The sequence below is a fragment of the Martes martes genome (assembly GCF_963455335.1).
Source record: "Martes martes genome assembly, chromosome: 6".
Classification (NCBI taxonomy): Eukaryota; Metazoa; Chordata; class Mammalia; order Carnivora; family Mustelidae; genus Martes; species Martes martes.
Window position 1 is genome coordinate 24,246,022 of NC_137893.1, and position 24,516 is coordinate 24,270,537.

General features: G+C 48.4%; 1 protein-coding gene across 3 annotated transcripts in view; it reads left to right on the forward strand.

Annotated features, from left to right (window-relative positions):
* SCML4 (Scm polycomb group protein like 4) overlaps positions 1–23,971 on the forward strand; it is a 99,203-nt gene extending 75,232 nt beyond the window's left edge. Inside the window, exons 1-4 of one of the 3 annotated variants that reach the window (XM_080805154.1) lie at positions 5,475–5,601; positions 11,833–12,123; positions 20,098–20,243; positions 22,760–23,971. In XM_080805154.1, the coding sequence (XP_080661280.1) occupies positions 11,877–12,123; positions 20,098–20,243; positions 22,760–22,885 (519 nt within the window). In that variant the 5' untranslated portion in view covers positions 5,475–5,601; positions 11,833–11,876 and the 3' untranslated portion in view covers positions 22,886–23,971. Of the gene's footprint in view, positions 1–5,474; positions 5,602–11,832; positions 12,124–20,097; positions 20,244–22,759 lie in introns of those variants that run through there. The other 2 variants (XM_080805152.1, XM_080805153.1) reach the window with 2 other exon arrangements.
* Positions 23,972–24,516: the final 545 nt, after the last annotated feature.

The following is a 24,516-nucleotide window of genomic DNA, read 5'->3' on the forward strand; positions in this document are numbered from 1 at the left end:
AAATTATTATCACTTCGGAGGAAGAATTAGCTTCTCACCCTCCCCCTTTCCCACTATTGTGGCAAGAAGCACACATATAAGAGGGGAAGGATGGAGGCCTAAGTTGATTTTAGGCTCTAGATCCCTCCAAAGGACCACATTGTTCCTAAACACGACTGCACAGTCTTGAGCTCATTTGAACCAGGTGGTTCTCTGCCCCAGAGCGGTTTAGTTAGAGCTGTAACCTATCAGGGTTTGTCCACGCTCCTTAGAGCATTTCCAGAAGACAGTTAATCAGACGATAAGAAAAGGAAAAACCATGACAGCTAAGGAACTATCAAAGAAACAAGGTCTGTGGCCAAAAAATGGACAATTTGGCAGAAGCCATGATTTTCCAATCCACTGTATGACAGCAGGTCATGCAGAGCTGTTCTCGGTGGTTCTGGTGGTAGATTTAATCAAGTCTAAGGTCTTGCCACTCAAACTCTGGTCAGGACCATCCTCATCACCTGAGAAGGGCAAAAGCTCAGAGGTCCTCCTATACTCTTGAACAAGAGACCCCAGGTGTTTTGAAGACACATGACAGTTTGAGAAGCAAGGATTTAGGGTAATACTTTCCCAGCTAGACTATGTGGCAACTGAAGAGCCAGGTGGAACTCTTATCAGACGGCGCCCTAGGGGTCAGGTGGGGTTGTATTCGTAAGGAACTTGGCAAAGTCAAAGCCATTGAAGTAGAGATCTACTATTCTAGAGATCACTACCATTCAGTGAATGCTTGAATGGTAGTGATCTCCCCATTACTGGTGACAAGGGCAGAGGCCCACTTTTTAGGGCCATGAGGGGGAACGCCGGCAACCCAAAACAGAAGTAGGAGCAAGATGTCACCCCAGAGGTGAAAGAGAGGATACCAAGACAGAGCAGCTCCCATTGGAAGAGATAGAGGCCATCTTCCACATCTCTTTCTCAGAGCGTTCAAATAGAAACTTTCTCCTGTGATCTTTTTCCTGTGTCTGAGGAAAAACCAGACTACCTACTAGGCAGCCTGAATCCAGTCTGGAAGGTTTCAAGTTCTTGGCTTGAAATCAGGAACTTGGGTCATTTCCCTTAATTCTATTACCTGACAGTCACACATGGTGTGTGTTTTAGGAAGTAGAGCAGCTTTCTGGTGCTCTGGAAGAATGGAGACAGAAACGCGGATTCGATAGCACTTGTGGTTCTGTCAAAAGCCGTCTGCCAAAAGAAATGATCACAGGGAAATTTTACCTCACCTTTGAATCCTGAAAAGAAAAGCCCGCAATTATAAATACACGTTCGCCAGTGTTTTCCAGACTTGGTGTGCTCAGGAACCACCTGGTGTTTTGTTAAAGTGCAGATTCTAGCCTCGGTGGGGCTGGCCTGGGGCCCGAGAGTCTGCGTATGTGACAGGTGCGCCCGTGGACTGGTGTTGCCACCAGTCGGCGACCACGCTTGGAATGATAAAGCGTGGGCTGGCGGAGTTCCGGTCACCTAGGGAAATGTATCATTTATTTCAGGTTTTTAGTAAAATAAGTCTATTTGCACTAGGACAATGACCACACACACACCGTACAAGTGTTGCCACCAAAGATGAACCAATGCCCATGGAGAGGAGAGGGACAGAGAGATCAGGTAAGATGGCAGGGGTACAAAGCCAGGTGAGAAAGAGGAGGTTTGCTGCACTGCTGAGAAGGGTGAAAGAGAGCTAAGAACCAGACAGGCAAAGTCCTCGGTGGGGCCTGGCCACCTTCCACAGCAGGGTCCCTGCCATCCTCTAGGCTTCCCTGAATCCTGAGAAGATGTCCCAGACCCTTGTTTACACGTCCTCCGTGGCACTTAATTTTGTCTTATGTTGCAAGCATCTGGGTCCAGATCTCATCTCCCTGCTGGATAGATTGGGGGGCAGAGCCTGAGATGGAACGAGTCTGCGGCAAATATTTATGAGTTGAATTCTATGCAACACAGTGGAATAAATCGCCCGCTCACCAAGAGTAGAGGAGATCTCTGGAAACCACAGATGTGATAGCTGAACTCTTCTGCAAGATCTAGTTTAGTGATTGGTTTCCTGCCTTTTGAAGTTTTAACACGATGGGAACAAACTGTTTACTTTTTCTCGAGAAGCTTTCTCGATACGCAGATGGTAGGGGTGGGAGATGAGGAAGGACATTTGTTCTTGAAGCTTGGTGTTTTTGGCCTTGGCTGGTGGTCTTTGAGCCAGGCATCGGGCAACTAGCGGCGGAACAGACATTCCCAGTGTGCTCCAGTATGGTTGAACCTATGTACCCAGGTTTTAAAAATCAAATCAGCTTCCTTGTTAAGCTACAAATTCATCTAATACAATAGCTCTACAGAGAAAGACTATACACAGAATACCTATCTTTCCAACAGATTGTTTATTTCTAAAAGGAAAGAGAGTTTATCAAGAGCCATGAGTTAGATGACATAGAAACAGCCTTTTAGTCAGTCAGCAAACATCAGTGAGCTCTCCCATTTGGGATGCACCGAGGCCTGCAACGTCAAGGCCACTCATTCAGAGCCACAGAGAAAGCCCACAGTGGAGAGGAGATTGAGCCCAGGTCTTCTCTTCCCCGACCCTTTGCTTTCCTCCCAAGTCAGTGTCCGTCGGGTCCTATTACCCCACACTTGCCAGGGAGGGTGTACGTCCCGTGTGCCCCCAGCTCAGAAGCCCGACTGCACACAATGGTGCTCACACATGGCTTGGGGTACACCTGGGGTCACTTCATCCCACAAAGATAGAAAAGAACAAAACAAACCCCAATCGCCATTTAGCAAAATCCAGGCAGAAACTGTACTCCAAGTATATCAATTCCCTTTTCTCCTTCTGGGTTTCCTATCTTGGCCCCAAGGAGTGTTTCCTCCTTGTCTCCCGGCTCTGGGCACACCCTTGCTGGAGGACATCCACAGGACGGGCAGAGCCCATCACTCCAGACACCAGGAGAGCTCTGTCATCTTCACAAAACCCACACGAGTGGCCTGCTCCACCAGACATTAGACATCGTTTGACCTGGTACTTTATTTTAAAGATTTATTCATTTATTTTGAGATAGAGAATACATGAGTGAGTGAGTGGGGGGTTAGGGCAGAGGGAGAGAGAGAGAGAGAGAGAGAGAGAGAGAGAGAGAGAATCTCAAGCAGGCTCACCACTGACCCTGGCGCCAGACACGGGACTCGATCTCATGACCCTGAGATCATGACCTGAGCCGAAATCAAGATTTGGAAATTTACCTGACTTAGCCACCCAGGCACCCCTCAACCTGTTATTTTAAATAATATGTGGAACGAAGGAGGCAAACCAACCAACCAACCAAACAACAACAACAACAACAACAAAAAAAAAACAAAGGAAGTTGTGTTACACCAGATTCCCTTGCAGCTGCTTATCTCCCAGTGCAGGCCAGTGACTGGAGCTATGTTCGCCCTGGCCCACGTGAGCAAAGCAAGCTGTTCTCTTCTCAAGCTCAGTGTTGGAAAGGGGGTCCTTTGGGAGGAGAACAAAGCATCAGTACCAAGCTCAGGTGTTAAGAATCCTCTGAGAAAGTTTTGATGGAAAGGTTCAAAGAGGAGTGTCCACAGGTCTGCGGTAAATACAAAGGCCTTCCTATATTTTCAGACAGCTAGGTGCCGGGGAAGCCTGGCCAGCTCTCCCACGGCAAAAGATGGGGAGTGTTTGTCAGAGCAGGACTCCTAATCTTAGCTCTGGCCCTGGGCATCAGTATGAGTTCATTTAGGAAAATTTATGTATTGCGCTTCCAATTATATCATTCATTAAATGATAATAATGTCTGTACACATTTTAAAAAACCGCACTGGGAACTTCTGGCTGGCTCGGTCAGTAGAGTGTGTGACTCTCGATCTCAGAGTTGGAAGTTCGAGCCCCACATGGGGTGCGAGAGCGCTTAAAAAAAAAAATCTTAAAAAAAAAATTGAGCTAAAGGGGAAAAATGGAACCTCATAAAAAAGGCCTGAGTTCTGTGGAGTTTAAAATCGATTTTTTTCAATGTCCAGTAACTTACTGAACCTCTTTGCATTGCAAGCCTTATGTTCTCTTTTGAGTCCTGTAGATACTAGGAAGCACGAGATAAATGTTCAATAATTATAGTTATATGAACAAATGTTCCAGTTAAGCCCGGATATAACCCTCTGAGATAAACTTCATGATCTCTCTCCTACTACTGGGTAGCGTGTTGGTCTCATACATAAGCAGTAAACCGTTGGCTGAAAAAAATCCCATAAACTTTCCGGCAGAGAACTGAGCAAGCATTCCGAGGCAGGTACATCATAGCCGCGACTGAATTAATCATTATAATTTCCAAACTGACATGCGGAGTCAAGAGAAATGAAGCAAATGCCCTTTTCCCATCTGTATTAATTATCTATTGGTGTGCGGCAAATTACCCCAAAACTTAGTGGCGTAGAATAACACTTACTATCTCAGTTTCCGTGAATCAAGAGTTCAGGTGCAGCTTAACGGGGTCCTCTGGCTCTGGGTCTCCCACCAGGCCATATCTCAAAGCTCAACCAGGAAAAGGTCAGCTTCCCAGCTTATTCCTGTGGTTGCTGATTTCCCATGAGCTGCTGGTTTCTTGCCATAAGGGCCCTTCCACAGAGCGTCCCACAATGCAGCGGCTTGCTTTACTAGCGTTAGGAATACTGGAAAGTGTCATGAGCCATCCTGAAAGTCAGGATGTCTATTCAGAACCAAAACTTACAAGGTGTCCTGTATTCCGCTGACTCCAACCTTTTCCTGATCGAGGACCATTTTTAATTTCCCGAAAGTTCTAGAAAGACCAAAAAGTGTGAGGGTGTTGAGGAAACAGAAGGTGACTATGGAGGGTGCCCCCCCTACCTGTTCTCCCTCCCCCACCTGTTAGGAGTTGCCCTAAGAACTTGGGGTGCACGTGTGGCAAAGCTGCAAGACGGTAGGGAAAATATTCTGGAATCTGCTCTCCTCTTGAGACGGGAAGGGCATTCATTATTCCGAATGGCTGACTGTGGGCAAAACTGCCTTTGGGCAAAATTTCCACAGGAGGAAATCAACCCACAGACTTAGAACAAAGTCTTAGGCACACCAGAAACATTTGAGAGGACTGTTGAAGTGCAGGTGTCAGGCATGAAAATTATGGCTGGTTTCTGTGCGTCTCATTAGGGGAGAATAAATAAATGTACTTAAATGGACCAGAGGGGAGTCATAAGGTTGATTCTGAGGGCTGAGTGATTTGAACTTAGAGACGATCTTAAAGGGAAAAATCTATACTGGCCAGAGACCAAGTTAATGGAAAATTTAATTGAAGCGAATGAAACGCTAAGCCTCCTAGGTGGCGTGGCCTGGTGCCCTTTGAACCGGGAAGGCTGGGACAGGAGGCCACCGAGGGCCCGGAGGGAAAACGTGATGAGCTTATCTGAGCAAGAACAAGGGCGGGACTGAGCCTGAGCAAAGAAAGTCCTCAGACCTCCACCGGAGCCTCGGTGAAAGGCAGCCTTGAGGGCTGAGAGGAAATCTGCTGATTTCTGCCACCAAGAAGTCCTCCCAGGGCCTCTGCCTCCCACAGCAGCACCGGCCCGGAGGAGCCTGCCGGCCCACCCGAGGTAGGAAACAATGGCCCCTCAGCTGGGGAAGGGCAGCCCTTCTGGGGACCTGCTATTGTTTTCCAGGGTCTCCTCCCTCTTCTGCCCTCCGCTTCTCTCCTGGCAGCTCTTTCTCTGCCGCCCAGAGCTCCCTGGCTGCACCCCCGGGGGCGGGGTGGGGGGGGGCGCCTGGTCTGCTGTAGGGCAATCGTTCTTCCCCAGCTCTTGGGGCAGCAGCAGCCTGTGGGGCCCACGGTGCCACTTCCTTTTCGAATCTGGGTATCGGAGCTGGGATCTGGGGAGCTGCCCTCTCTTCTAGCCGCCGAGCCAAGCTGCTCACGCATGGAGCCCTCTAGGCCCTGCTGCAGGGAGGGGTTGGCTTTTCGTGCCAGCCTGGGCAGGGGTGCGTGGCCACTGGCCTGCACAGTCGCTCCTGAGCAAGGCAGTGGCTCCCAGCCCTGGGGAAGGGGGCGGCGATGATTATAGGAAGGGCTCACAGTGTGCGGCAGGTGCTGCTTCAATGGAGAAGTTACCACTGATGTGGGGAAACAAGGCGGGAGTGGAGGGGGCGTGTGGGTGGGTGTGCGCGCGGGAGAGAGCTGGTGGAAAGAACTGTTTGTACTGAAAAAGAATCATTTCTAAGACTCTGGGATTTGGGGGTTATTATTGCATGAATAGGTATTATTTGAGACTCATTTTGCAGATGGCGGTATTGTGGCTTTGCAGGGGCTTCGTTTGGTTAAAGAATCCAAGTAAGGTGCCGGCTTCACTTTTTTGGTAAAATAAAGAGGCAAGTTCACTTAAGTAGCAGCAGTTCGGGCTGTGTCCTAAACGACAAGGAGTCAGCCCCAGCCTCAACTAAAAGTCCGTCAGGAGTGTCTGCACGTTTATACACGTGAGCCCCTTTTTCCTCTCTGTGCTGCTCCTGCTAATTGGGACTTTCTTTTATTATCATTGTTATTATTATGCTCAGTTAGCAACGGTATGGTACATCATTAGTTTCTGATGTGGTAGCCAATGATTCATCTCTCCAGCTCTTGGCTTTCTTCTTCCTGCCCTTGTATCTCCTCCTGCTTTTCTTTGGACGTTCTCTGCCTTCTAGGTGCCCTTCCCTGACCCTCCAGGAATGGGGCTGCATCGGGCGGGCGATCTGGGAGGCTCTGCAGGGGTGAGGAAGGTGGGAGGTGCCCACACACGCCTGGTCCGCGGGTTTGTTTCCTGGACAGCGAGGCTTAGACACAGCTTAAACTCAGAAGCAAATGGCCATCCCTTGAGGCTTGAGTGGGGTTGAACTCTTCCAGAGTGTTCTTTGGCTTCGGTAATGGACAGGCCTTCTATACAGCAGTGGGGGGACAACGCAGTTCACAGATCATGTTGGTGAAGAAGGAACACTGGGCTCTTCTGAAAGTTCCCGAGACCCGAAACCCTGAACATGCGGCAGATGTCTTTGATGGCGCCATTGGTGTGTTTGCCTTTCTGTGTAAGACTGGCAAGAGTAGATTATTCCTTTTCCTGGAGGAAAGATGTAATGATTTTCCAAGCAGTGTCCTTTGTCTCTTGGATAGAGGCAGGGAGGTTCAGAAGAAAGTACAGGAGACCCCTCTCCCTTATCCCTCTTTGCTGAGTTGATGTTCTCCACAGAGATCTCTGCTTTGCCAGGGAGACAAGCTCATTGCAGATGAGAAGGGATTTTCTAAGAAACCAGGGAGAAAAGGACTGGGGAACATCTTAACCTGTCAGCTCCCTGGTTGGCCACAAGTCTCTGTGCTGGAGCTGGGTCTGCGCGGGGCCATCCCAGGACTGCTGGCCCCATCTGGTGTTCACTCACCAGTCAGCCACAAAACCGCTCAAAAGTGTCATTCTCTCCACAGGATCTGGTCCTTCTTTTTACCAGCTTTAAAGAGCGGTTTTAGGTAACCAATAATCCATGCATCCCACAATGAAATTCTTAGTTACTGAGAGTTCCGCATACCCACAGTTCCTCTCCCTATATGTTGATGACTTTGGGGTTTTGAGTAGTAGAAAGGTGATGTATCCAGTAGTCATCTTTTCAAAGAAAGCAAGATGAATGGGGGTAAGATGTAAGGAGGAACTTTTAGGCCATGAGATTTGCAGTACAATGAGCTAATTGTGAGGGAGATTGTAAAATTTCTTGCAGGAAGCTTTTAAGTAAGAAGCTCATTTGTTTTCCTTTATTTACCACCCAGCCCGAAAAGAGGGCTTGGTACAAACTCAGCGCAGTTCTACTGTTAACACACCACCTTTCACACTTTCTGCTATGTCCATACAACAGTTGTAAAAGTGTTTACTCAAGATATTCCTTTAAACGGATTCATTTCCTTTAACTTTAGCTCTCTTAGTCACTTTAAGCAATGATACCGTATCAGTGAAATCATAGTTTGATGGGCTAATTATATTTTATTGCTATACACTAAAATACATGACTGTAAGAAAACAATGTTCACCTGTTGCTGTGTCTTCCAAAAAGATACAGGTTCAAATCCTAACTTTCAGTGCCTGTGAATAGAATGTTCTTTAGAAATAGGATTTTGGGGGCACCTGGGTGCCTTAGTCAGTTCAGCATCTGACTCTTGATCTCTGCTCGGGTCGTGATCTCAGTGTCGTGAGATAGAGCCTTGTCTCTGGCTCTGCACCAGATATGGAGCCTGCTTGAGATTTTCTCTCTCCCTCTCCCTCTGTTCCCACCCCTCCCACCACTCTCTCTAAATTAAAAAAAAAAAAGAAAGAAAGAAATAGGGTTTTTGCAGATGTAATCAAGATGAGGTTATACTGGATTATGGGCCCTAATCCATTGACTGAGGTCTTCCTAAGACATTTGGACACAGACACAGAGACACAGGAAAGATGCCATGTGACAATGGAGGCGAATAGGAGGGATGTATCTATAGTGGAAGACCGTTGACTACCACCAGCAACTAGGTGGACAAGTAGGGATACTACCCTCGGACCTTAAGAAAGAACATGGCTCTGGGGCACCTGGGTGGTGCAGTGAGTAAGCCTCCCACTCTTGGTTTCAGCTCAAGTCGTGATCTCAGGGTCATGAGATCGAGTCCCACATCAGGCTCCACGCTCAGCATGGAATTTGCTTGAGTTTCTTTCTCCCTCTGCTCCTCCCCCAACTCCCCTTCTCTCCAAAATAAAAAATAAATCTTAAAAAAAAAAAAAAAAAAGAGGAAGAAGAAGAAAGAAAGAACACGTCCCTGCCAACATCTCGGTTTCATACCTCTAGCCTCCAGAATTATGAGACAATGCATTTCTGCTGTTTTAGGCCACTAAGTTTATGTTTTTTTCCTATAGCCGTAGGAAACAAATATACCAAAGTCCCAACTAAAATCATGCCCTGTCCCAGTGGGACGCAGTGGGACACACCTAACACTTGCGGAAATGCTGGGCCTGTTGCTCTGTGCAGCCCCTTTTCAGTCCTGGGGGTGAATGATGAGGGCTTGCCTGGTATCAGTTATTTTCACACTTCGCTATGATGTAAGTGTCAGCACCCCTATTTACAAAGGTGAGGAAAAGGCTGTTTTAACCAGGTTTGAGCAGATGTGACTCATCAATTCTGAACAGCACCCTCGTGTGTGCACCTGAATGTACTGCCCACTGCCAGGCTGCCTGGGAGCTACAGGCTAGGCAGAGCTGTGGTGGGGGGTTTGCGGAGCGATCTCCATGGTCGTTCACCCGCTGTCTCCGGGATAACTGGTATACCCTGTGCCGGCTGGAGCGCTATTGCCTAAGGGTCTCTCAAGTCAGTTTTACTTTTTGATGAATTCATTTGGATCCTAGCCCAGAAGCTGGCTTTTATTACCTTTGATCTCACCCATGGTCGTCAGCAGTTTTTCAACCAATAAAGTCCATATTCCCTTGTTCCCCATTTCTGCACGTCATCACAGGGGGACAATCTTTCATCTGCATCTGTATTTTCCAATGGAAAATACGGATATAGATTGGAGAGTTATTTGCGTTCTCTACCTTATCACTATCAGAACTATGTAGATATATTTAGATATATTTAAAATATTTAATAAACAGAATAAATGTTTTAGTTCAGTCTTTTTTTATCATCGTCTATCATGCATCCACATGATGAATTTATATATAGACCTTTGAATCTGTATTGTAATGTGTATTCTGTGTAATGGCTGCCTCACTGCTAATAGTGGCCCAAATGTCTACTCAATAAATATTTATTGAGTGCCTTCTGTATGGCAGACACTACGAGTAGCTTCCTCACATATACCAAGGCACCTGCCACTAGGGACACAGAAAGGATTAGTAGCTCAGAGACTGAGAACATTCCAATAAAAGGAATATAACGACAGCTTTACTGCTAACTGGCTTGGATTGGTGCTAGCCCATAGTAGGTGCTCAGTGTTTCTCTTCCTCTTCCTCACTCCATTCAGGAGGCAGCCTCGTATATAGCTCTGTAGCCTGGTCCTTTTTAGAATCTTCCTACTGCTGTCTTCTGATTCAGGCGGAAGAGATGCAGTAGAGGTCATCCACATGAAGGTGTGGAGTTCCAGCTTCCTAAAGACATCTTGCAGCCCTCCACTGGCCACAAAGCAGAAAGCACAGAGCGTGTGTACACTGAGGCTTGTGTCGTGGTGGCCAGGCTTGCCTGCGTAACAACACTCTTGAGAATGTGTTCACACCTAATGCCAGACTTTGGCAATGAATTGTTTAAGTAGCTTTATTGAGATGTATAATTCATAGATGGTACAAGAATGCAACATAGTGGCTTTTAGTAGATTCACAGAAATGTGCGGCCACAATGGCAGAACACTTTCAACACCTCAAAAAGCCCATACCCTTTAGCTAGCACTCTCTCCCCAACCCCGCCACCTCCCCTGCCCTCAGCAACCACAAATCTACTTTTGGTCTCTAGAGAGTTGCCTATCCCGGACATTTCATAGAAGTAGAATCACTTCATCTGCGGCCTTTTGTGATTGGATTCTTTCGCTTAGCAGAATATTTCAAGGTTCATTCACACTGTAGCAGTATCAGTATTCATTTCTTTTTATGCCCAAATAATAGTCCATTGTGTAGATATGCCTCGTTTGGGGGATCCATTCATCAGTTGATCGCCTTATGGGTTAGTTCCACCTTTGGGCTATTATGAATAGTGTTTCTGTAAATATTCATGTGCCAATTTTTCTGTGGATGTATGTTTTTATTTCTCTCGGGTAAATACCTTGGAGTGGAATTGCTGGGTTGTAGAGTGACTCTAGTTTGAACCATTTGCGGAAGAGACAGACTGCACCATTTTACATTCACCCCAGCTGTGTATGAGAGTTCCACTCTCTCTACGGCATCATCACTTGTTATTATCTGACTTTTGATCATAACCATCCTAGTGAGTAGGAAGTTCTACTTCTTTGTGGTTTTGATTTGCATTCCCCAATGACTAATGTTGGGGAACATGTTTTTGTGTGTTTAATGGCCATTTGTATATCTTCTTTGGAGAAAGGTCTCATCAAGTTCTTTGTCCATCTTTAAATTAGGTTGTCTTTTTTATTGACATTTATTGAGTTACTCTGGAAACAAGTCCCTGATGAGATATATGATTTATAAGTATTTTCTCCCATTCTGTGGGTAATCTCTTCACTTTTTTGATGCTATCTTTCAAAGCACAGAGGTTTTACGTTTATGGAGGACCGTAGGGCTGACCAGATCAGCATTGGTTTCCCCAGTTTGTTAGCTTTGGAGGAAGGGCAGTACCCTCCTGTGTTTTGAGACTGAAGGTGGGGAGGAAGTACCATTGCCCTTATGTCACCACCCAGATCAGATTGTTAACTCAGGGACATTGTGACTCCTGTTTGAGCTCTCAAGCATCCCGGGCTGGGTGAGGAGGGCAGTGTTGGTGGGCAAAGAGAAAAGAGAGCAGGGAGATTCAGACAAGCTGGTAGAGACTGCTGGAGGGGCAACACCATGAAAGGAGAAAGACCTTTGAATTTTACTTTCAAGTCATCAATAGCCAAAATAATCACTTTTTCCTCAGAACAGAGAGGGGCACATCTCTCATCCCTACTATAATATGCTTTGTTGGTGAGGCAAGTGTCTCAATCTGTTGAGAGGTGAACTATTTGGGATTATGATGTGGGGTCCATTCTTCCTCATCTCTCATCCCCACAGATAGTGGCACTGGTGCTGCAGGGGAAATGTTTGCCAAGACTGTCAGGTAGCCTCTTGGCTTGCTCTCTGATCTCTGCTTCTCTGTCCTGCCTTCTTGCTTAGCAAAAACAGCCACCACTGAGGAGTGCCTGGTGAACCCTGTAGGCATGAACCGCTACAGCGTGGACCCCTCCACCTCCGCCTTTAGCCACAGGGGCTCCTTCCCCACCTCCTCCTCGCTGTACTGCAAGAGGCAGAACTCTGGAGATGGCCATCTTGGGGGAGGCCTGGCCACCACTGCCAATGGTCCCCGTTCCAGCCCCATGTCCTCTGGAGGCCCCTTGGCACCTGGGCTGAGGCCCCCAGGCTCCAGCCCCAAGAGAAACGGGACCTCTCTCGAAGGAAACAGATGTGGTAATGTAATGCATGTTCTGGCTTCCCCATGTTTTAACCTCCTCGGCCATTGCTCTGGGATCACTGCATGTAGGGGGATGGGGGTGGGGAGGGGAGGGAAACCATGCTGTCTGAACACGGGAACACTGGGAAATCAGAAGCCCTTTCGTGGGTTTTTGTTGTTCTTAAAGGCAGCTAACTTCAACTTTTGACCACAGTATTTTTTTAAAGAATGTGGTGTGTTAGAGTAGGCTAGGCTGTAGGAGTAAATAGACTCCAAAATGGACAGTGTTCAAATGCAATAGAAATTCATTTATTGTTCAAGAGTCCAAGGTGGGTGCTCTCAGTTGGTAGATGCACCCCAATTCAGGGACTCGGGCTTTGTCCATTTTGTGGCCCAGCTATCCCCTGTGGTCTCCGTGCCCCCAGCACCCAGTGAGTAGAAAGGGAAAGAGTGAGCACGGAAGGCACACACTTCCCGGAGCCCGGAAACGATGCATGTCACTTCCGCTCATATTTCATGGGCAAGAACTGGCCATTTTGCCACACTTAACTCTAAGGGAATCTGAAAGGTATAGATCAATGCTATGCCAGGAAAAAGAAGAACGAGATGTCAGTAAAGCATCGTCTCTTGTTTAGTGGGTGACCTTTGCAGGATACAAATACATGGGCAGAGTCAGAGTTACACATTTCTACAGTGCTGGTTGTAATCTCTCTATGGTTTCATTAGACAGAATGAGCTTCAGTCTCATCCGTTAAAGATCCCTTGTTGGGATTCAGTGCACAAAAGGGCTCTCATTCTAGGGGTAGCTTGGTGTCCATTATGGATTATGGTTTTTAAAAAAATCATTTTCAAGCTTCAGTATTGCATTAATGAACAAAGGCTGTAGAGCATAACAGATAATCACGTGGACTGTGGAACCAGATGCACTGGGCGGGAATCCTGGACCCACCATTTCCCGACCTTCTGCAAGTCTGAACTGCTCTGTGCCTCAGTTTCCTCACCTGTAAAATTGGAATGGTAACAATAGCATCTACCTCATAGGTTTGTTGGGAGGATTAATTAAGTTCATATGTGTATTTAGTGCAAGACCTAAACATGGTAAGAGCTCAATAAACATTAGCAGTCACAGATCACGTGAGCACACCTCTCAAGAGACCACAGCCCAGCAGCTCTGCGCCTGAAAACTGCCGAAGAGAGGAGGCCCCAGGCCGAGGAGGAGTCAGGGAGTCTCCTTCTTGCCTTCTGGAGCCTCCAAGTGGGTTGGCTGTCTTCTCTGGCGAGCCACATCTTTGTTCTGAGTCGCAGCTCTCTCTACCAGTAACCCTGAGAAGCCACAGTGATGAGCTATTTTGTATGGTCCAACATCCTCCACGTGCTCCTCTCCAGGACCTCCCCTGTCCCGCACAAGCCTCTCCCGGCTGAGGATAGAAAGGTGTGCAGGAAATGCTGGAGGGAAAGGCAGTTCTGGGGGCAGAGCGCAGAATCTCTCAGCCATGGGGGCTCTTGCAAATGTAGAGGCGTCCTGCAGACTACTCTTCCCAACGTTATCACATCAGGCCATCAGCCAGGCAAAAGATTTGAATGGACAGAGCCCATTTTCCAAAGAGGAGAGACACTTTCCACCTGATTTTTAAGAGCAAGAGCAGAGAACAAGATCCGGCACAAATCAACATTGTAATGTAAAGGAGAGGCCCCAGCTGTTTCCTAGGCTTGTCCCAGGAGTTTGTAACATCCCGTATAGAGTAGTTCAGTAAACATTCATTATCTCTGTGCCCCTGTCATGATGCCAGTGCCCTCATGGTTTGCCCCTGGTTGTCAAAACCCTCGTCTTAGTGTCCCTCTGCCCTTCACGTGTCTCTTCCTCTCGACCTCTTCTCCTCAACCCAGTTCCCATTTTCTCAGGGCAGTGATCATAGGACATCACCCGATTGAATTGACTCATAATCCTAAGAGTGTTAACACTTTTTCAAAAGGAGATATTTACTCTCTCTTCCATTCAAGTTGGTTGAGTATCAAGCCTTAGGTCCTACATGTAGGATTCAAGCAGTAAGAAGAAGGCACGATTTCGATGAAGAGAACTTCTGTCACTAGCTGAATAATTGTCTGCTCCATTCCGGTCTATCTGGTACCCCCAGATGAAGGGAATCTTGGACCCCCTGAAAAGGAGTTCAAGGTAGTTTCCCTCCCATCCCAGCTTCAACAACCCTCTTGTCTTTCATATTCATCCCTACCTCAGCCCTTTGTTCTCCGGAATGACACCCTGGTTAGCTATCTGAGGAGTCTTCCTTGAGGAGAGGCCCAGACCCTCCCCAGGAACCAGCTCTGAGAGAGAGCCCTTTCTGTTGGAGCTCGGGTTGCTCCCTGAGAAAGCCCCACTCACTCAGGGCTCAGGTAAAATCAGAGAGATGGAGTCCACCTGCTACTTTCCACTCCAAGCAAATCACTAACTCTATCCTGAATACTGGCTGTCTCTTAAACAACTTAGAAATATTAGTGAGAACTTTGATACTCAGCAAATCAGAGTGGTTCATAATTAGCAGGACCCCTCCGGGCTGTGGGATATTCAAAAATCACAGCTTCCTCAGAGTAAAGTGGCTGCAGGTTGTAGCAGCTGAAGTCCATTGTTGAGCCTCTGTGTTACACTGAAGAAAAATAAAAGTATTCACCCTTTGTAGGTACACTAACTCTCGAATGCCCCGAAGATTCCTTCAACCAGTATGTTAAATGGAACCACAGATACTAGAAAGCCAGCCAGCTATGCTCGTTCCAGCATCAAGGTGGAGGAAGGGGGTGGGGAGAATAAAGGGATGGAGGGCAGTGCCCACCTCTCTGAAACAGGGTTCCACTCTGCTTACATCTCATTGGCCAGAACATAGTCACGTGACCACCAGCTGCAAGGGAAACTGGGAAATATGGTTTTATTCTAAGCAACATGATCCCAGCTGGAAATTGAGGATTCTATTACGAGAAGTAGAAAAAAGATATTGGGGAGATAATCGGCAGTCTCAACCACACCTCCCAATTTAAAATGTTCATTCCATCGATTTCCTTCTGTAGCACTTTGTTCCCTTATCTCTAGCACGTTCTCCTTCTTGTCCCATAGTAGGAACCAGACCCTCAGCTTTGTGAGGTCCCTCGCTCATCTCTCAGTCCTCCACAGCCCCAGAAAAGGGGACTACTTGGTTGAGGCATTTACTAAATAGCTATTTATTGAGCACCTACTATGAGCCAGACACTTTCCATACATTATTTATGCCTTCCTATACGTTATATTTACAATTTATTATTATAGTATGTGTATATTATTATAGTGGGTATGATTATATACAGTACAGATAAAGAAAGTGAAGTTCATGATAAGATTCAAGTGTTAAGCCAGGATTTTACTTTAACTGGCTCCAAAGCCTGCATCTTTCAAAATTACCCCAGGGATGTTCAAACTGTGTTCAGTGGGCTTCAGGGAGTCTCTCTGAGGCTTTAGGGGCTAGGGAGCGGGGGATGGGAACAGAGAGGATTCCAGCACTCCTCCCCCACCTCCCCAACCAGGGCCTCTTCACATTTGCAGAGTGGGGTTTTACATACACTTTGCTTGAACCAAGTTTGCACAGTTAAACACATTTGGAACCCACAGAGGTAAGCCATGCTGAATTGAGTCATTGGCCTCCTTGCCCATTTGTCACCTATCAGGCGGGGTCCTTGTTGTGGGCCCTCTGCAGGCTTAGTAAGTTTTCCCTCTGTCCAAGGAACTGCTCCATTTTTGCTCTGGAATTGCATCCCAGGTGTAAATAGTTGGTGGTAAGAAACCGTACCTCTTCAGGAGGGTTTGACCCAAGTCATAAGCCCTAGAAGGGACCTAAAAATGGATTTTCCCCTGTGGTGCTAATCAAAATGGTTTAAAACACAGAAGCCAGAAACTGCTTGGGGCTGCAGGCAGGAGGGTAGGCATGGATGACATGACAAACTTCTCAGCCTTCTGTCTCCCATGAGGACTCACCCTGGCCTCCTGCTGCCTATGGCCTCTGCCAGTGAGCTCTGAGGGGACGTATTCACATCTCCCTGCTTTTTCCTGATACTTGAGTAAAGATTTAAAAGCTCTTCCCCGTCTCTCATCCTAGATATAAGCACCAAGAGCTATAAGGTTTTCAGATAACAAAAGCTTCCTAACTTTTGCATTAAATAGGCCATGTTCTAGAATTCCCAACCACAATTAATCCAAGCTTCAGAATCAAGAAAGGAGGTAAATATGACATTGTTATTACTACCCAAATGCTTCCTGTGGAATAGAGTTTGCTTCATCGGGGGTGAGGTGTTGGGTGATGGACAGAGAGACTGACCACCCAGTCAGAAAAAGGAAAGTGGGGCCCACACTCTATGGGAAGGGGCTGAAGCGAGCGAAGGCTTGGCAAGGGCTCCTTCATCCTGGGGGAAGAAGTTTTCTTTGAATGATGAATGAGCAAAAGGATTATGTATGTGGTTGTGGGCATGTGTGAGACACAGAGACTCAACAGGCAGCAGTGCGAGGACCTGGGCTGTGACAATGCCTGGGGTTGCTCTAAGCACTGACGCACGGGCATTCTGTCCCTGGTGCACATGGGAACAACTTTGGAAACAACCGCCGCCATCTTTAATGATACACCCAGTCACAACTGGGTTTCCCTCTTCACTGTCTCCAGCAGCTCCAGGGAAGGCACATAACACACACAGAGTGCCCCAAGCTGGAGGATGCTGCCTTCCCAGAAAGGCCTTTGGTGAGCACTCTGCATGCCCTGGGCCTTTAGGAGTGAGATTTTTTTCACATTCTTTTCACTGCTGTCCAGTCTCCTCCGCCTGGCCTGGCTGTGTCAGGCCGGACCCATCTGTCTTCCTGACACCTTCACATCCACTGGGGGGGGCGGGGGGCTAGGTATTTATTATCTTTGTGAGCGCACACCACTGCAAAGGCTTTCCAAAGCTGCCGCTGGAAAGTTCCATTTCTCTTCCTTCTACAGTGACCTTACGTGCTTTGGATCTTGAGCAACTCCAGAGGTGCGACAGGCTTCCTGCTGCTCTCGGTCTTGTGTGACTAAGAGGCCCCCTCGGCCAGGCTCCCAGGCCAGGCCTGGCTGCTGCCATTCCATCCTGGAAAAGTGAAAAACGCCCACAGCAAACACCGGGCACCAGGAGCGGAGCCACTTTCCAACTGGTCTGCTCCCTCCCCACCAGCACCTGGAGAGCCTCCTCAGTAAAGACAAGCCCCCCTCCCCCACCTTGCTCAGCATCCCCCCCCCCCCAGCGGGGCCCCTGGCAAAGGAGTGCCCTGACCTTGCTGGAGGAGCTTAGGCTCCCCAGGACCATGCCCTGAATGGGTCTGGGGTTCTCCCTTTTCCTATCAGGTACAGGAAACTCCATTTGACCTCTGCTCTGATCACTCTAAAATTATTCTTGGCACCAAAAGACTTCCAGCCTTTGTAATCAGAACATCTATTATCACCGCAATTAACGCCGAAGCTCCAATGGGGCGGATTCCGAGGCGAATGCGATTTCCATGATTTCCGTGATTCCTCGTCTCCATGTTGCGTGCAGATGTCTTTAAGTGCAGTGAAATCAACTCTAATAAGCATGCATCAGCATTCAGATGGCCCCAGGGTGCCTTAACAGTTTCCCGCAAAATGCCCCGTGCCAACCCACCTTAGGGGACCCTTCCAGGTCCAGCAAGGAAAAGGCAGGGGAAATCCCAAAGTAAATCCAATCCTGGAGCAAACCATTATGATTTTAGGGCAGACTTGGAAATGTGATGATGCTGTACTTCGCTCAGCACTGATGGAGAACCGAGCCCTTCTCGAGCGCACTAGAAAGAGGAGCAAGAAAGAGACAGCAGGGAACCACCGCACCCTGGGACTGGAGGAGGGAAATAGAAGCCGAGGTGTCTGGACGTGAAATTATTCTGTAGGGAAACCGCTTCATTGTTCAGAGCTTCTGCCTTCTTCTGGCCTGAAAATAGGATTAAGAATTACCTGCTCAAGGCTTTTGAATGAGTTATTTATCCTGTTTCCACAAACTATATCGAGCCCTTATTTACAAGCACATTTACCTAGAATTGGGGAGGAGTCAGTGATTATAAACCCTGTAATGAGAGGATCCTGTTTTTCACCAAACACTCGGCCGCGGACATGGCAGAGAAGAGACGCTCAGTAGATGTTTCTGGAATGAATGGGGTATGGGTGGGGTTGGATGAAATGATGAAAATGATCATCCTCAAGAAACTTGAACCTAACTGGAGGTTACAGACATGCATACTTGCAGTATAAGGCAATTGTGGAAAGCATCTTAGAACAAAGGTGTGGGGGTTAGAAGCAGAGGAAGGGCACATCCAGATGGCAGGACACAGACATGCTGCCTGGGAAGGGTCTGCCTGGGTTTTGATGGCTGGTGGAACGTCCGTGGAAAGGCGGGAGTGTAAATGCTTCTAGAGGGAAGCAAAAAGCACCAGCTGAAGATGGAGAAGGGAAGCTGGGGAGACACGTGGTGGGCGTGCCCGGATGGGAGGGTGCATGAGGGTGGCGGAGGCACACCGGGCGCCTCCTTCTCTTTGGGGAGCACGTGATGCACAAGAGCTCTAGGACCATGCCTGATCCCATTCCAGTCCTGACACTTGCCCTTCCTGGAGGACAGTTGCCACTTTACAGTTAATGAGCTGAGTCATGGTCAAATTGCTAGCAATGGGTGCTCCAGCATTTGTCTCTAGGTCTCTCTGGCACCAAAGCTCTTCCCCTCCGTCTCAGAAGGAAAGAAATTATTAAGACCAAAGAGAGTCCTTGACCTTGAGCTAGAGTGTGCACTCTGGAGTCAGCGCATAGGCAAGGGACATTCATAAGGGGCACAGAGAGAGCCGGGTCTGGGGGAAGCATTGAGGCAGTATACGGGTGTGCTCTAGAAGAAAGAGATCCCAGGGCAAGGATGCCCATGGGAAACGGTTGCAGGAGGTTGGTAAGAGTTTCCCAGCCAGGGGAAGCAGGATACAAGGGAGGATCTGGGGTGAGAGGCATCCTTCTAAGAGCTTTAGAATAATTCGCTGTGGGGACTGACTTAGGGATGCTAGAGATAGAGGTAGCAGTAGAGACGTCACTATGGTTCCAGAAACCTGAGGGGCTGGAGGAGAAGCTGGTGCAGAGGAAGGAGGATGAGTTAGTCTGGGACATACCAGAAAAAGTCAATCCCTAAATAGTGCCCGGCATCTGATTCACTCCACTCCACTCAAACCGCACCTTTTAACCTGCCGTCCGGGAGATGCACTGTCCCGTTGGTGCAGCTCACGCAGTCATCATTTATCGAGGACCAGCTACGTATCAGGCACAGGAGTAGGTCCTGTGCTGTCGAGAGGTTCCCCCAGCTGGTGGGGTAGATCGGAGCAAGCGCTCTGAAGAGCAGGGGGCTGTGAAGGCACGCCCGGAGTGGTAAGACCACGTCTCCTTTCTGCTCATGGCCCTCACAGATGGGGGTCCAAGCTTTGGTGGCAGAGACCCCGAACAGGCACCCAAATGCACCTCAGTTCAGCCATGTCTCTATTGTCTCGGTGTTCCCAGTGGAGGCAGAGGGGATCAGCATTCATTTGGGGCCCCCAGCACTGTAGGGCCCAGTGGGATGTTGATCTTGGCAAGCTTTCTCTGGTCACCAAGGGACCCAGCTGCAGGAGGTCCAGGGCTCCCTGAGATAGGGCTGAGCAGGAGGGGTTCTTAAAACTCGAACGTGGCTCAGAATCTCAGCCTGCTGAAGGAGATCGATTTTCTAGCATGTTACTCCCTGGGAGGACAGAGGGCTTTTGCCCGGATGGAGCCTTTGCTTCTAGAAGCGGCCTCCCGGTGTTCCAGGCTCCCCACGAGCCGCGCCCAGCCTTTCTCTGTTGCAGAAGGTCACTCGGGCCAGGATGGGGTGGGGGGCGTGGGCAGGCCACCCAGGGAGGCAGGGAGGCCCTCATCCCCTTGTCTCATGCTCTTCTCTGTCCACCCATCCAGCCTCGAGCCCTTCCCCCGACGGGCCAGACTCCAGGCGGCCACGGAGCAGGAACCCTTCCACCTGGACTGTGGAGGATGTGGTCTGGTTCGTGAAAGACGCTGACCCGCAGGCTCTGGGTCCACACGTGGAGCTCTTCAGAAAGCACGTAGGCGCTGGCAGGGTTGGAGGGGGGTGTGGTGGGGGACTGGCCCCAGAGGGGGCAGGAGGGCTGGGGGAGGGATAAAGGAAGGGGGAGGGTTAGGGAGCCAGGGCTGCAGGAGCGGGTGGGCTAAACCCAGCGCCCGGGCTCTGCTCAGAGGGAGGCCAGATGGAGCCCCAGGCTTCTCCGAGCAGAACAACCACTTAGTTTTGTTTTTAAGAAGGGAGATTTGTCCCATCTGTTCCCTCCTTTTGGCCTTTATTAAGTATGCCTGTTTTCCTGCCCATCCATCCGTCTGTCTGTGCATTCAACAAACATTTATAGCACCTACAGTGTGCCCGGGGACCGGGATAGCGCCGATTCTTGAGCCACTGGGAGGATTCGATGAGAAAATGCACGTCCAGGGCTTGAGCACGGTGCCCCACTTGTAGTTAGCCTTTAGCTGGCACGGACTCTTAAAACTAGGAGAGTCTGAAATATATAAAGATGGTAAATTGGGGGGAGGGGACAGGTAATAATTACTGCTGCATCAGCCGTCTTAATATGCTCCCGATTTCAGCCCTCTATTGCTGCTATCCCCAGGTACTGCAAACATCTAGCTTAGAACAACACAGAATCTTCCAGTTCAGAGGGTCACAAGTCTGACCCGGCTCTCAGTGGGCTGAGGTCAAGGCGTCTGCAGGGCTGACAGTTCCTTTCTGGAAACTCTAGGGAGAATTCGCTTCCCTGCCTTTTCCAGCATCTGGATGGCTCGGCCCTCGTCCTCAAATGCAGCAGCATCAGGCGAGTCCTTCCCCGGCGGCCAACTCCCGTGCTCTCTTCTGATTTCTTCTTCCACTTTTAGGGGTCCTGGTGATCACAACTGGCTCTCCCACCCAGCAATCCAGGATATTCCCCCTATTTTTCAAGCCAGCTCTTTAGCAACCCTAATTCCCTTTTGCTAGGTAACCTAACATCCTCCCAGGTTCAGGGGGCAGGCTGTAGACGTCTTGGGTGGGGAGGAGAGGGAGCGTCATTTCTGGCCAAGCCCAGTTACCATGATATTCTCCTCCTGTCTCTCACTTTTATTTGGTGATTCCGTCATAGAAACCGTATTCTCAGATCTGGGGAGACTCCTCTCACCCGACACTCACATTTCATGAGGGATGTATTTGAGGGACAGCCAGGCCTTGAGAGCAAGGATCCCAGAGTGGGTTATGTTGAGCGGGATCTGAGTGGCAGGGGTCTGGCTCTCTTCCAGAGTTGTAGGGCATGGTGGAAGGCCAGGAGATGGGGTGAGAGAGAAGATTAGGCCCACCGATGAGAATTTGTCCACTTTGCCATTTTGCCAGCGACAGAGAGTGAGTGATCTGGAGTGGATGCTTCTGGCTGGCCGGCTGGATGCACCAGAAGGGCGGGGGGTCCTCAGTTGTATGACTCCTGTAACTGCCTCTTTCCCCAGCCTCAGCACCCAAACTCTCTTTGTCTCTTGTAACCTGAAAATAACAATGTAGCTGAGCGAGGAAACCGAGCCTTACTAGGTTCATGAATTCTACAAGCATTCTGGAGGGTTACCATTTTCAGAGACAAATGAGAACAATACCACGACCTCAAGGGATTGGCATCCCCTTAGTAGTTCTTTGTGCTAAACCCCCGAAATGAAGCAGATGCATTATTTACTTGTATGCCCCCTGGTATTGTTAACAAGGCCAAACACCTGAAATCCCTGAAATCCCTCATCAAGTGTAATTAGCAATTTGGTAATCAGCTCAAGGTCGGTGGACTTAACTACCAAGGAAAGAAGCAAGAGATTAGGGTGATGGACGGAATACCAGGGCCTCATACCAGCACCTGAAATGGAGGGGTAACTGCTAGTTTCTGGGTCTAACTGATGGATGACACTTTGTCTTAGTCTGTTCCGGCTGCTGTAACAAAATGCCACAGACCAGCTGGCTTAGGAACAAGAGCAATGTATTCCTCACCTCAGGAGGCTGCAAGTCCAAGGTCAGGGTGAGAAGCCCCCTTCCGAGTTGCAGACTGCCATCTTGCTGTAGAAGAACACTAATCCTATTCCTGAGGGCTCCACCATTATGACCTCATTGCCTTCCAAAGTCCCACCTCCAAATACCATCACATCAGGGTTTAGGATTTCAACATTTGAATTTGGGTGGGGGACAAAAACATTAAGTCCACTGCAAACTTTTTGCTCCTTTAGCCCTAGAGCAGATAAGGAGGTACATATCACATGGGGGCTATTGGGAACAAAACTGGGTTTATGTTTGGCTCCTTCAATCAGGGGAGTAGGAATATGTAAGATCCAGTGTCATATGACTTCAGGGAGAGTATGGGAAGAGGAACAAATAGTATCTTTTTGCTTTAATTTATTTTTTTAAAAGAAGATATTGCCTTGGGACTAAGAGAACGTGTGCCTGAGTGAGCCCATATTCCCTTACCTCATGCCCTGACCCCGTGTTAACCGTAGCCACTGTCTGATCGATCTCACCATCGTCTGGATTTTCTTGTTTCTGATCCTGTCCCACCAGGAGATTGACGGCAATGCTCTCTTGTTGCTGAAGAGTGATATGATCATGAAATACTTGGGTCTGAAACTGGGACCTGCACTGAAACTCTGCTACCACATCGATAAACTGAAGCAAGCCAAATTCTGAAGGTTTCTCAAAAGATGGAAACGAAGTCCGGACAGCAGGTCTCGGGATCGTCTTCTGCCTTACCAACATCCAGCTGCCATCACAAAATGGCTTCTCTCCTGAAAAATAACATCCACAAAGCCTGGGTCTTTTCTAAAACTTGTGCATCTCTGCCTTCTAAAAAATTCTACATGGCCCTTTCGAAAGGCTCCTCTGTGTTAATGGTTTGCCAAAAATTAATGGAAAAGCCTATTATTTTAGCATTCCTGGTAGGTTGGTTGCTGTGAGTAGGGGTCCTGTCTTTATGACGAGAGATCAGGGACCCCAATGCTACTGCCCAAGGAGAACCCTGGAGGGTTCCACGGACGTGAGAAGAAAGACCTTTGTCTCTATGGGAACTCCACCATAGCACCACCTGTTTTAAACGTTTTTAACTCTGCCCCAGGGGACCTGTCATTGTGAGCCTTGCTTAATTCAGCTCTGGAAGCTGTCTTCTGAGGAAACATGCCTCCTCACCTTGCACTATCTGGTAAACTTGAATTCTTTTGCTCTCTGAAAGAGAACAAAAAAAAAATCTTTTCTATTCCGAGTTAATTGAAGTACTGTGTTGTCCCACTAGAGGGCAGCCTGCTAATGAAGTTTCAAGACCCTCCCAGCAGCAGCCTGCTGATTTAGTACTCAGTGGGCGGGTTAGGGTCTCTGTGGACTAGATCTAGCCTACACAGATATGGGGAATTTCTTCCACAGCACCACAGATTGCAACATGGGGAAGAAACTATCTTCTAGAACGTTCTAGTTCATATCCAGTCATTATTGACTGACTGAGATGCACAAGCAGCAAAGGCAAAAATTTAGAAGTATGTTCCTCCCAGATGGGGCTTTGGAGTTCCCTCCCTTTCAGAGTCCTCACTGGGGTGTTGACGTGTTGGAGCGCTGAAGAGTCTTACTGACATTTAGCCATGGGTGTTTCTTTAAAAAAGAAGAAAAATGTCTCAGATAAGCTTTGAAATGAGAGAGTGTTGATTTCTCGTTACGTTGCTGGATTATGTAGTTGTACCGCTGGCTGATTTTTCTAGCTCTCGACAAATACACAGACATGCTATCATTGGATTTAATTCCACTTACAAATAGGTTTTCCTTCCTCACCGTGGAGTAATAGGAAAAAAATTGATTTTTTACCCCTTTGCAGCTGTGTCCAAGGAAGGACGATGATGAGTCCCCGATTTATGAGGCAGAGGGCAACCTCATCTCCATTCTTCTTTTTATCCTTCTCCTTTCTCTCTTTCCCTCTCTCTTTTATTCGTCCTCCCTCGCTGAAGAGGAAACATATTTACAAAATGCATTCACCTTTGCCGTGGGTATATCCTCTCCATTAAAAACATCTACAGTGTCTGGTTGGAGGTGAGGAGATGAAGACTAGATTCCGCAATCTCTGGGAGGGTGAGGATCAAGGAAAACTCAGGGCCTCCCTGGGCCCAAGTGCAAATTAGAAAAAGCACACCTTGCTCTGGGATGCAGGGGGCAGTGGGGGGTGGTCTCAGGCGATGACGAGAGAAGGGGGGGATTTCCTCCCCTTCCCCCTCAACCAGGTGCTCTTGCGCAGGACAGATGTACACCCTTGGGGCCAGCCAGGCTAGATTTGCATATTGATC